The sequence below is a fragment of the Liolophura sinensis genome, chromosome 9, assembly GCF_032854445.1.
Source record: "Liolophura sinensis isolate JHLJ2023 chromosome 9, CUHK_Ljap_v2, whole genome shotgun sequence".
Lineage (NCBI taxonomy): Eukaryota > Metazoa > Mollusca > Polyplacophora > Chitonida > Chitonidae > Liolophura > Liolophura sinensis.
In genome coordinates this window covers 36,705,682-36,718,324 of record NC_088303.1, presented here as the reverse complement: position 1 = coordinate 36,718,324, position 12,643 = coordinate 36,705,682, and the positions used below count along the sequence as shown (strand labels likewise).

Here is a 12,643-nt window from a genome sequence, read left to right as displayed (position 1 = left end):
AAGAGTTTAGATACAAAAGTGCTAATGTGGGACTTCCACCTGAAAATGCTGCATGGCACAGAATTAAGTCAGAGAATTTCACGCACAAAAAGACCAGCTGTCTGAAAATGGGCCATACACTCTATTTTCAAGCATCGACTTGAAATGCTGAAGAAAGTAGTAAAGGGATATGGGAGTAGTACATTATATTTATTCAGCACAGGTGAGAGCTGCAGGAATTCGCTCATCCCTTTCGCAGAAAACCTATACTGTCATCAAGTCCAGAAAGGTCAGCTGTCTCCTGGTCAGTTGTTGTTGGAAGACAACTGTGTCATTTTTGATGCTGACACTATGGGAAAGTACATGTACACTATGGTATTCTTTTTAAATGATTCCACTCTAAACTCCAGTGTAAGTTTGATATACACTTGACCAGCTGTCAAATCCTGTGAGCTGAAAATATGTCAGGAACAAATTTTATGTCTATTCTTTGTTCCATGATTTAGTAGACCTGTTTATTCAACAGTTGTGGTAAATACTCGGACACTAAATTTAGAATTTCACCCATGCATGTACAGTATAGTGGGTGTTTATAGTCTTGATATATATGTTCTAAAACTGAATCAGATTTAATTAGTTGTAGTGCACATGTGCATATGTACTGAAAGGATTGCTTACATATAGTCTCAGTTGATTGTGTTTCTTGTCATTCGACCTGTTAGGTACAGTACATGTATTCCTACCACATAACGTTTGGGCAAAAAAGATTTCTAGACAGTCATATAGCCAAATGTAACAGATACACCATTGTTCTGTCTGTAAGGGTACATTTCCTTTTTACTCTTCACTAATGGCTATCTGTGCTGTGCTGAAATTAGGAGATTTACAATTGATTTCAAAAAAAGTTCCAATGCATTAGTACATAGCTGTACTTACTGAGTGGTAAAATTCTGTTGTGTTGTGCTTGGTGAATTGGTGCATAGGTGTGCACAAGTGGTGGAGACGAGAATATTACTGAATATGGCCTTCTATATGCACCAGTCCTCTGTTTATATGCTTATTGTGCTATGAATTGTATGCTTGCTTCAGTGATTAACATCATTTACATGTAGATAAGCGTGCGACCAATGAAAACATTGGTCAAATCCAGGTGTTTCACTCTTTACTGTAACGTTAAGTTTCTGCAGACTATTCCACAAAGCTATTCTGACGGGAGTCAAAGTTTAAAATATGATTTTAGAGGTTATTTTTAGGCTTTAGAAATTGAAATTTTAACCAAATAATCAACTAAAGCGTTTTCTTAAGGCATTTGTATCAAAATTTGAACTCCCAAGTTTGTGATGATCACGTGTAAGGTTGTAAATTTTGACTGCATTTAGTCAAAATTGACTTTGTGGAATTAGCCGCAGATATTCAGTAATCAAGCACAAGGTATTCAGTAGACATTCTTGTATGTGCAGTTAAAGACAAACGTGATTAATCAATGACAGATTCTGGTGTCAGTGCCATCAGATCGCTTGCCAATGGCTATCCTAGAAAGCAATCTATTATGCAAATAAAAATCATGTAATGTGATAAAAGCAATATGTATGTATATGTAATGGATGGCCTTACCTCTCCCTTGACAGGCATTAGGCATTGAGGAATGTAAAATGACATCCTGTCAGTCACATAATGTCATGTTGCCTGTAACTACCCTTCAAGCTTTGAAATTGGCTTCAGATTTTTTAAAATTTACTCTTAACCATTTCATTATAATGTTTAGCTACCATATTAAGATGACCACACTCCCATAAATCAGGAATATGTTATGGAGAAAAGCATTATAACAGAAATATTCTGCCACACTTTCTCAGATACATCTAAGAGTGTAGTTAAAACTTAGGTGTTGTCAGTTTTGAAAGTAAATTCACCAATCTATTAAAATTAAGTATGAAGTCTGATGGAAGCACAGTTGTGACAATTTAGATTGTTTGTTCTTTAATTATCAGAACAAAGATTCATGCCACTTTATTTAGTTATTAAACCACGTGAAAAGACTTTCATTTCCAAATCATTTTGGTTTGGAATATATGATTTATGTAAAGCATGTTGAAAAGTACATTGATTGGTACATGTACATATTAAAAGTTTAATATGAGTCCTTTGCGTACTTGTATAAATCTTCAAAAAATTAAACCTCTTTTTGTTTCACTAACTGCAGCATTCACAAGAACATGTGAAGCTCTGTAATGCCTGTGACCCCCCACCGTCCTGTTGACTGGCCTGTGTGAAGTGCATTGTTTGCTGCAGCACGGTCTGCAGCAACAGTCTGCCGCAGCAGGGAAAGCATCAATCCTGACACCTCATTTCACAGCTTCAGGCTTACTCTGACAGCTGACAGCTCTAATATATGACTCCCTTTTGTACAGCTTGCCGTGAGATATTGTACAAACCTTTGCAAGAACTACACCCCCTTGTGTACCTGAATGATACAATCATGTTCATGAACTGTAGTTTGTTACATTTGGATAGCTGAAATCATGCTGATTTGCTTCTGCGTTTGATGAGAGGCGGGAAAGGGGTAAAATTGTTATATTTGGTACAGCTGTGTTTCTGTCCATATCTGAAGTGAGTACCACTTTGTGCCCGAGGGAAAAGAGAATTTTATACCGATATGAGTCATTAAAGTTTTATTTTATGTAGCTAATATTACATGTACATCTACAGGTTTGTTCTTGAAAAGGAAAAAGAAACTATGTAGCTTTTGTTTAAAGAACTGTGCATGTAAATGTATATTGTATTTGTATTTTGTAGTGCTGAGGTGTTAGATAATATTCTTTATAAATAGCTCTCTACAAAAAAGTGAGACACACAATTCTGCTCATTGTGTTCACTGTACAATGGGGGCCTCCGTGGCTCAGTTGGTTCACGTGCTAGCACAGCGTAATGACCTATGAGCCTCAAACCAATGCGGTTGCTGTGAGTTCAAGTCTAGCTCATGCTGGCTTCCTCTCCGGCCACATGTGGAAAGGTCTGCCAACAACCTGCAGATGGTTGTGGATTTCCCCCGCGCTTTGCCTGGTTTCCTTCCACCATAATGCTGGGCACTGTCGTATAAGTGAAATATTCTTGAGTACTGCATATAACACCAATCAGAAAAATAAAATAAATAAACATATAGGATTTAATATCAGCATGAGGCTAATGATATATGGTATGTACATTGAGGCACAACAGGTTTATTGATATTAAACTTTGATTCCTTCCCTGTCCACAAATTTTATTTTGGATCTGAGCAATTGAGCCATACATGGTCTGACCAAAGTATTCAGTGCATAATATGTAGTTGAAAAAGACATTTAGCTGCAGCTTTAAGTCAGTAGGTATCTGGATAAGGGCACTTCAGTTTCCTCTACCCATAAACCTGACCCCCACTGTATGAAAGAAAATTTTTTGATGGCGGCACCAACAAAATTAATCAAGGGACAGATGATAAATATGTTTAATTATGTCACTAAAAGACTGAAGTTTTCATGTACAGGACGATTCATGAACTTACAGGTTGTCTTTTCTGTTTCCTTTCAGCTGATGATGTCAAGCCTGAGGAGAAAGGCAACAGCAGTCAGACAGGAAAACATGAGGATTCTTCTTCTGGAGGAGGCAACAACAACAACGATGAGGACGGCAAGGATTCTGAGGAGCTGAAAGATGGCTGTCCCAAGGGCAACAAGGTCAAAGGTCATACCAGGATGAAGGGAAAGGTCAGCAGGAGAAGTGTGTCTCCAGAGAAATGGAATCCAGTCAGAGGTTTGGAGTCTGTCATCCATGTGAGCAGTACTGAGACTGTTAAAGCCAAGGGTAAGCACACAAGGAACCACTCCAAGTTGCCCTTAGGTATGCGTCTGAGTGAGTCTGTAATCAAAATGACCAGAAAACAGTCATACGCTTCACCTGTGAAATCCTGCATTGTTGAAAACAAGTGCGCTGAGAAGGCAAGTGTCAGCAACAGTTGTAGGTCTCCGGATTTGCATTTGAGTAAAGGTGTTCCACTGCAGACCAGTATCCAAGACTTCCCCACTTGGCACAGGAAGGGCAAGCCCACGCGGGGTCATGAATCAGAGAAGTCTGGGTTTTCACAGACTTACGAGGACTCTCAACAGGTGGAGGATCAGCCTCTTGACCTGTCCAGTAAACCAAAGAAAAGAAAAGCCAAGTGTGAGCCCAAAGTTCCATGCTCCAAAAAAGTGTCTTCTCTTGAAGCCACTGATCTTTCGTCAAGCTTGCAAAGCTTGCAGCAGAAGTTCGGCGGTGATTTCCCCTTCCAGACTTCTCGGCGGCCACGAATTGGTCTAACAGAACAGTATTACATGTCTCACTTACACGTCAGTACCAGTTCCTTCTCCAACTGGAGGAAATCTTCTTCTCGCGGCGGTCAGCACCAGGAGTATAGACAGGCTGATCACGCTGATATTAAAAACGGACATTGTGATGAACAGGCACATAGCAGTGAGTCCACAGTAAAGGGGGATAACACTGCTCGAAATTCACAAACAGTTAATGCAATTTTGACCAAGATTAGCGGTTCCTCGGACACTGACAAACAAGACTCGTGCGCGAACAAACACACAACTCACCGGTGTTCTTGTCAAAAGACATTTCACACTTTGTATGAACTCAGTATCCACCTTCAGGAGAGTGGCCATTCACCTGGGGTAGGGAAGCAGACGAGCCTGATGGAATACCCCAAACTCGTCCGAGGCCAGGACATGTGGCTGAACCAGGGCTCAGAGCAAACCAAACAAATCCTGAGGTGTATTCAGTGTGGAGAGTCATTCAAGTCTCTCCCCGAGCTGACTGTTCACATGATGGAGACGCAGCATTACACGAAAATCGTGAGCACAGAACACGGACGCCGAGCCCACAAGTGTTCAGCTTATTGCGAGAGGGAATCAACGGACAGTGATTGTGTCTTTAAGTGCAAGATATGTCACAAGGTTTTCTCCGACATGGAGGCCTTAGCAAATCACATGGTCATATCGGGTCACCATAGAAAACAGAGTGTGCGTTCATGTGGCGACAGTTTAACAGAGGCCAGTGTGAACAAACAATACCGCAAACGTCTTCTGGATGACTCGTCTGTGGTACTGAACAAAGCTGCTCATTTGGAAAGTAAACGAACGTTGTTAATGCCATCACTGTGTGCTGGTGACCTTCACAGAGACAGTTCTAGGGCAAGATCACCAGCTAACAAAGTACTGAGAACTGTTCACCCAAGTGACAAAAAGATAGCATGTGAAAATTGTGGAAATAAGATTGAAATGGAAATGTTTGTGGAACATATCAGATACTGTTTAAGAAAAAGGGTAGAAGAAATTCATCATTTGAGACTTTCAGAGTTGCCTTCCCCTTGTGAGGATGACGGAAAGGCAAGAGGAAATGATTCTCTTTTACTAAAAAAGGCCAAGTGGGGCCTGAAGCAAAAAGATTCAGAAAGAATGAGGTTGTACGTTGCTGGGGACAGACACATCAGTCAGAGAAAGCTTAATTCTTCACATTGCTTGAACTCCTCATCAAATGGAGAAGTTACACATTCTCACAAAACCAACACCAAAGCCCTGTCTTCAAATCATGTGACAGCTAGTCCCAACCTTTCAGCTGAAAATAATTCAAAAGTGAAATGTCAGTCAGCACCAAGTTCCCCATGCAATTCTGTCAGGAGTGACTACGTGTGTTCAAGCAGATTCCCTGTCTCCAGCAAGCATGTCATGGAAGCTGTCTCCAGAGATAAACTTTCTAAATCCCCTAATCTGGAACTGTCCCCCAAGCCCTTGCTCTCGCATTGTCGCGAGAGCCAGTCCTCCCACGGGAGTGATCCTCGGTGTTCTCCAGACCCTGGCATTAATTCTCCCCGGGAGGAAAGGAATGGAGAGTGTAAACTTTCTGAGGACACCACATATCATCCACCTGTCATCCAGGCTGTGGACACTGTGGACTCTTCCTCTTTAGACCAGGATCGTAGGTCAGTGTCACCTCCTTCTGGTGGATTTAGGTCAGGGTCACCTCCTCTTGCTGGAATTAGGTCATCGCCTCCTCCTCCTGCTGGAAGTAGTTCAAGATCACAGAGCCCCGGGAGCTCTGAGGGATTGATATGTCCTAGAATAATGGTAAATGGGTTTGTATCTGATTTGTCACAGTCCCCGAGTCCAGATCGGTGTTACAGTTCAACACCTGATAAGAAATCATCCACAGATCCGGCTGAACCCACAGCACAGGAGCTAAACCTCCCCACAAATGTCAAGGTGGAAGATGAAAAAGACTCTGATGATGAGTCCAGTATAAAGGAGTCCAAATCCAAATCATATGAGGAAAGGTCACCATCGGCCATAGAACAGATGATTCTGGAATATTCTAGCAACTCCATGCAGGAATCTGTAAGTCATTTGAAGAAACTGACAGAAATTAAGCTACCACTGAGAGATAATCATGGCCGTGGTTTGCAGAAATCTGGTCACAGCCTCCATGACAACCATGGGGGCGAGAAAAACAAGGAATGTGGTAATCTGTCCAAACCGTTAGACATCATCGACCCTGACAGTTCAGATTCAATAGCACCAGCGATAAACGCTTTGAAGGCCATGGAAAATCTCATCCAGAAAAGTTTCGAGTCCAAAAGTGATAAAACCCCTAAAAAATTATGTCCCATAGACATGCTGCGACAGCCCCTGTATGGCTGGTTCTATCAGAGGGACATGTACAAGGCATATCCTAGCAGTCAGGGTCTCAAGAAGGACATTGGTCATGTAGGGGTGAACCAAAGAGAGAAACCCAAACTGTCAGATGATAGCAAACCTGCTGCAGGAAACCAGACAAATGGTGTACATAAGACTGATGATATCAACATGGAAACTAGATCTCCAGAAGTCAAAGTTAGCAGTAGTTCAGAGGAAACTCCTGTCAAACGAGAATCTGTTGTTTGTAAATACTTGAACTTTTTTGATGAAACTTCGTCAGAAAACGGGAAAAAGTCTAAGGGATCTGCTTTAGACTCTCTTAGTTCTTTTGTGTATGGGCAGCCTTTGACCAGTGAACATCCATTAGACAGCCTGCAGAGGCTTATTTCGAAGGCAGACACGCCCCTTGACTCACTGGCTGGGGGCCGAGGCTCGTACAAACACCCTGCTAGTACTCCCGAGCCTTCAGGGGGAGGCTGTAGCTCCGATGGGGATGACTTACCTCTAAATCTGACTGTCAAATGTCAGGCTGTCAAGAGTGAGGAGCACTGTCCATCATCATCGCACCAGCTTGAGGCCGATCCGAAAAGCGAGGACAGTCCATCTGGAAACAGTGACGGAGAATTCATGGAGTACAAGTGCCCAGCCTGTAACCGCCACTTTGCCACCAAAGGTTCTTATCGTTATCACTTGAGCAGGTGCCACCTGTCCACAGTGAAGAAGTACGGCATCAGCACGGCGTTTCACATGAGTCCTTACATTTACTTGCCGCTGGACCATACTGCCAAGTTCACCAAGTACTACGAGATGGCTCAGGAACTGGCTGGCAAAGAATTGACCGAGGAACAGCAAGATAAATAGATGCGAACATACTGCAATAGCAGCTGTGAACATTTTCAGTGAAATTTTGACTTTCACCTCTTTGGTTGACTGGACATGTGTCTCTAGTCCTTGGTACATTTGAAATTAATAAGCTCTAATGTACATGTAAGGAGCTATGCTGAACCATATGTGCCATTCTAAGCCAGTCATACGTCACCTTGTCACTTGACCAGCTGTTGCAGTTTGTGGTCACATTTCCATTGGGCACCTGTAAATTCATGGAGCTCTTCTCATAAGAAACATCTTTTCTGCACCCAGTGACTACAGTATCTTACATACATGTACATATCAGAGTTTTAAGTGGTGTAAATTATAAATTGTACAGTGTTTATGACCATTTTCAGTGCTACCGATTTGGTAGTTTAACATGGTGTTGGAGTTTGTTGGGTCAACCAATGGTGTATGCTGTAATACTCCAACCATACATACATATATAGACATACATACTAATGGTATACACAAGACATTTCCTGACAGAATGTAAGCTCTACTTGATCAGCATGGAGGTAAAATAATGTATAGAATGTTTTAAGATGAGGCTCAAGGATTTATACAGTCATGTACATGCATCATTTCTTTTCGAATTATTTAATCTTGAAGTTTTGTGAATATTACATTTTCATACTTGTAGAATTAGGTTGAAAATGGCCTATCATGATACTTTTTAAGAAGAGATTTTAAAGTCTTCAGACCTTTAATACAGTTCACAGCCCTGACCTTTTTTTTTCGTTTTTTTTTATTGACTGCAGTTATATTTTTAGAGATTGGCTCAAGTTTTAACAACTGTACATTATTTCCTGGTTGAGCTTACATTCAGTTATGTGCGTGTACATTTTTCAGTTGGTATCTTTGAAAAGATCTACAAGTGGGAATCAAGACACATGTTCACACATCAAGTATTTAATAAGTTTCACCTCTGAAAGAGGCATTAAAGTGAAAGCATGTTGTCCGCTCCTCCCTGCCTTCACTTTTGTCAACTCACATTACCCCAACTCCACCCCCAAATGGTTTAACCATTCCTTTTCATGAAAAGTTTGTAGTCAAGTGCTGTATATTTTCTCATTCCAAATGTTTTTATTTATAAATATAGAGCTCGATGTAGATCTAGCCGGCAAATCCTGCTTCATGCATTCCCTATATTGTACATGTATCCCATACCATCCCCTTTCATCTTTTTGGTTCAAAACCTGTATCACAGCCTCAATACTTTTATACATAATGTCTGTATGGAGGGAACAGGCTTAATTCCATTTAACCACCTGATCACAGGATTTGGCATGGAACTATTAATAATGAATAATTTGAATGACTTTCTCCTTCTTGGTATGATGCAAAGTGTAACAATATAAAATATAGTTTGTTTCTCCCTTGTGTTTTTTATTTTTTTTTTTTTTTACAAAAAAAAAATAAACAGTTTTTATTTATTTATTTTTATAAACTTTTTTTGTTAATGGCTATTACTGTAGGCATACTGGGAGCTCATTTTTCAGTCTAGAAATGAACTGTCACTCCCAGTTTTTACCATTGCAGGAGTAGAATGTTTTTGTACATGTTTTAACAAAAGTAATTTCCTTGTATTGAATATTGATTTATTCTGGGTATCGTGAGCTGCCTGCCAGAGGAAAAGTGTTGAGAAAAGTGTATTGTTTCCTGTAGTTGATAGTATCTGAATACTGACAACATGAGCATTGAAACGATTCCATACACACAGGCCAAATACTTGTTCATGAATCCAGAGTTGTTACCGCTAAATTTTCATTGAGTGGCATCTATATATGGCCACTTACCATGCCATGTTGCTGTATTATTTCACAGTTTTTTTACACATGTAGGACACAAGAACTAGCTAAAATCCATAATTCAGAACTCTCTGCTCGCTATATATATGTAACGTGTACAGTGGAGTGACATAACATTGCCACTTTCTTCCGATGTGAGCTACCTTTCTCCTTCCTTTATCATCACAGATCATTAGTTTAGAGTTAACTATAAGCAATATTTTAGGATATCTATAATCCTGAACTACCTAAATTCAGAATATCGGTGTCATCTTTTTTTTCAGAATCACGATACCTTGGAGTAATGTCAGTTCGCATTTCCAGAATAAGCAACTCTTTAGCGTGTTAGTAATTAGATATTATCTGAATTAGTACTAAACCACAGCATGTGTATCTGAAGATATTTCTGCATCCCAAACCATTTAAATTCACAACACAAGTTGTAAATGTTATCTTTTGGACTACTTACCGTTACCAGTACTAAATATGAAGGAGAATATTAAATTGCACAGAATTGCCCCTACATGATTTATAGCTCAATAGTGAATAACCCCACAAGGGAGGTAACTGGGCATTGTAACGCCAAGAGCGTACATGTACGTGTATTGGCAGGAAGTGTTGGACAACTTTCAAGGTTTTACAAGCAGAATGTAGTCGAAAATTTTCACTTTTGAATACCTTTCAGATTCTTTCTTTTCATTGTCCCTATTCCTGTGTAGGCCTACTGCTGTGTGTTGGATTGATGTTCATTGGATGTTAAGGTCTGAAAATTAATATTGATGGTATGTTCTAAAAGTACAGCACACTTCAGTATATTTCGCGGTATTGTTGGTACACCTTTAGGTGCATGCATACATGTATGTGCAGGCTATGATGACACAGTCTTCGGTTAATACACTCATGGTTTTCGGAAATAGTTTTTATTTTATGTTTTTTTTTTTTTTTTACAACTTCTCTGAGCCACATTTTTTGTCATTTTCATTTGCCAAGCGCCATCTCACTCTTCTACAAATTTCTTTACTTGATAGTTTTTCCATTCTTGCACCATTCGTCCATACTATTTCATCAGTGAGCTGAAGAGCTCTTTTTGGAACACAATTGCTATGGCTGAGCCTGTGTAGATTTTGTACTGTGGTAAATGACAAGATTCGACAGATAATGTGGTGTGTCAGAGTTGTCCCTGTGGCAAAGAGAGTTGTTACGGCATTCACATATACATGTTCATGTTTTTTCCACTACTGGTATGTGTTGATTTACCCTCTGGGTATAGACTTGTACAGTCTTGTTATCTATTTATCTCCTTCATTGTCTAAACTTTGGCCAGATGCCATGTCTCTGCAAAGTAAAAAGTTTATTTCAACTTTGTTTGCTGTGATGCCTTTTCATTTGTCCAAAAGAATTTTTTCTTTTCTTTGTCAGATAAATAATGAACTCCAAACTGAAGAATTTTTCATTTGTATGGTGGTAATCTGGGATATGGATGGAGCAGACTGGATTGCATTGAGTCAGTAATTGTCCTTTACAGCGATATACATTTTAGAACCAGTAGGGCCTAAAAGTCTGAGTGAATGCCAGTGTATAAAAGATAAACAGTGACAATAATGGGAGAAGTATTCCAGTGATGATATGTTCCAGGTACCAGTCCAAATGCTGCAGCTGAATTTCTTGGTTAGTCCTGTGGAAAACAAACTGAAGCTAAATAAGCTGACTCACAAATATCATATGCAACTAAAACATAACCGAGTCATAAATAACAATAGCTACAGGACTCAGTAATACCACATGCAGCTGTAATGTTCTGTCTTTAAGGTGACATCGTCATCGTGCTTGGGGTTTAAGGACATGGAAGGGAAGGTTTGACTTTAATAAAATGATGCCAAGAGCCGTGCTTGCAAGTATTTTTCAGATCCCCATTACCAAATGTAGAAAAATCTGAACATTACAGGTCTCACAATTAGAAGCTAGAATATTATGGAATCTGGAATAACACCTTCGGCACTGGTATTTCACCAGAATGCAAATTTTTGACCATTGAGATAATGGCTAAGTGAGTTATCACTGATCAACGAGTGACCAAACAGGGTGTCAGGATTGGTGTCTTCAGCATGATGTTTCAATGTCCACATGACAACTCACACAAAGAGGTCATGACATTAATGACATTAAGAAGTATCTAGCCTGGACTGTTAAGGTGCTCAGTTTTGAGTATTTACTCCTTATTTCATCAGTGCTAAATGACAAACTACACAAGGTTTCACTTACAATATGTCTGAGAAGTTAGGTTTTGGATGAAGGAAACAGGAGTGCCCAAAAGTTCAGATTTGGTAAGACGGATATTTGTCTAAGATCTTACCCAGGGATTACAAAGAGTTGACGATTCACATCTTGACAAAAATCTACTACTGGCTGTGTGACATGTACATTTACAGCTTCTGATGCAAACCAGCTCAATGCACAAGAATTGTGAAGATAGCATTGAAGGTAACACTGAGGGGAGATAACAATTGGTTTTTGTGAGCAAGCTTGCTCCTCACTAAATATCACCTTTAAAATACAGAGAAAGTTTGCCCTCAAAACTTCAGCTTAATACACAAATTACTTAACCGTATATGTTGACATGGATTCTAATACACGAGATCAATACTCGTGAATTTTGTCATTAAGGGTATTGTAGCACATACACCGGGTGTCAGCAATGGACCTTACCCGATGTTATTGTTCTTTATCGATGTACAATACATGATTGAAACTTAAAACGGTTTTGCAATGGTGGGGTAGGTGATTGTTTTCTTGCCTCGACCGATGGCTAGACAAACATCGCCACGGGAGCGCAGTGCACATGCTTGGCGAGATGATTGTAGTCCAGGGGATACAGGTGTGAAGAGTTTCAGACAACACCTTTATTTTTATCCATGAATTAAAATGAAGAAAGCCCCATAAATAAACGTAACAAATCAGCATGTAAAAGTATATTCAGCGATAAAGACCTGACTGACAATTATCTATCGTTAAGCTCCCGTAAAATGTAAGGGAAAGTTTTCCGACCCTCACACACATGATGTTTCGTCATCCCATTTCAGAAGCATTCTATGTTCCTGCAATTTCATTTCGGAAACCGTCAGTTAGGCACGTTAACATACTAGAGACAAGGTTTCCTAAACTAACACATGTTCAAACCTCGTTCTCACATTATTGTGACAGGCCACTGCCATGTCTGTACATCAGAAAATTTGCATTGAGTCCATATAGGTAGACGATAACAATCTCCCAATGTCATAAAATGGCGATCAT

At 39.9% G+C, this 12,643-nt stretch overlaps 1 protein-coding gene across 2 annotated transcripts in view; it reads left to right on the top strand.

Annotated features, from left to right (window-relative positions):
* Positions 1-10,644, top strand: part of LOC135475165 (uncharacterized) — a 62,683-nt gene extending 52,039 nt beyond the window's left edge. For both annotated transcript variants that reach the window (XM_064754949.1, XM_064754950.1), the window contains exon 2: positions 3,547-10,644. In XM_064754949.1, coding sequence (XP_064611019.1) covers positions 3,547-7,553 — 4,007 coding nt within the window. In that variant the 3' untranslated portion in view covers positions 7,554-10,644. The remainder of the gene's footprint in view (positions 1-3,546) is intronic.
* The last annotated feature ends 1,999 nt before the right edge of the window (positions 10,645-12,643 follow it).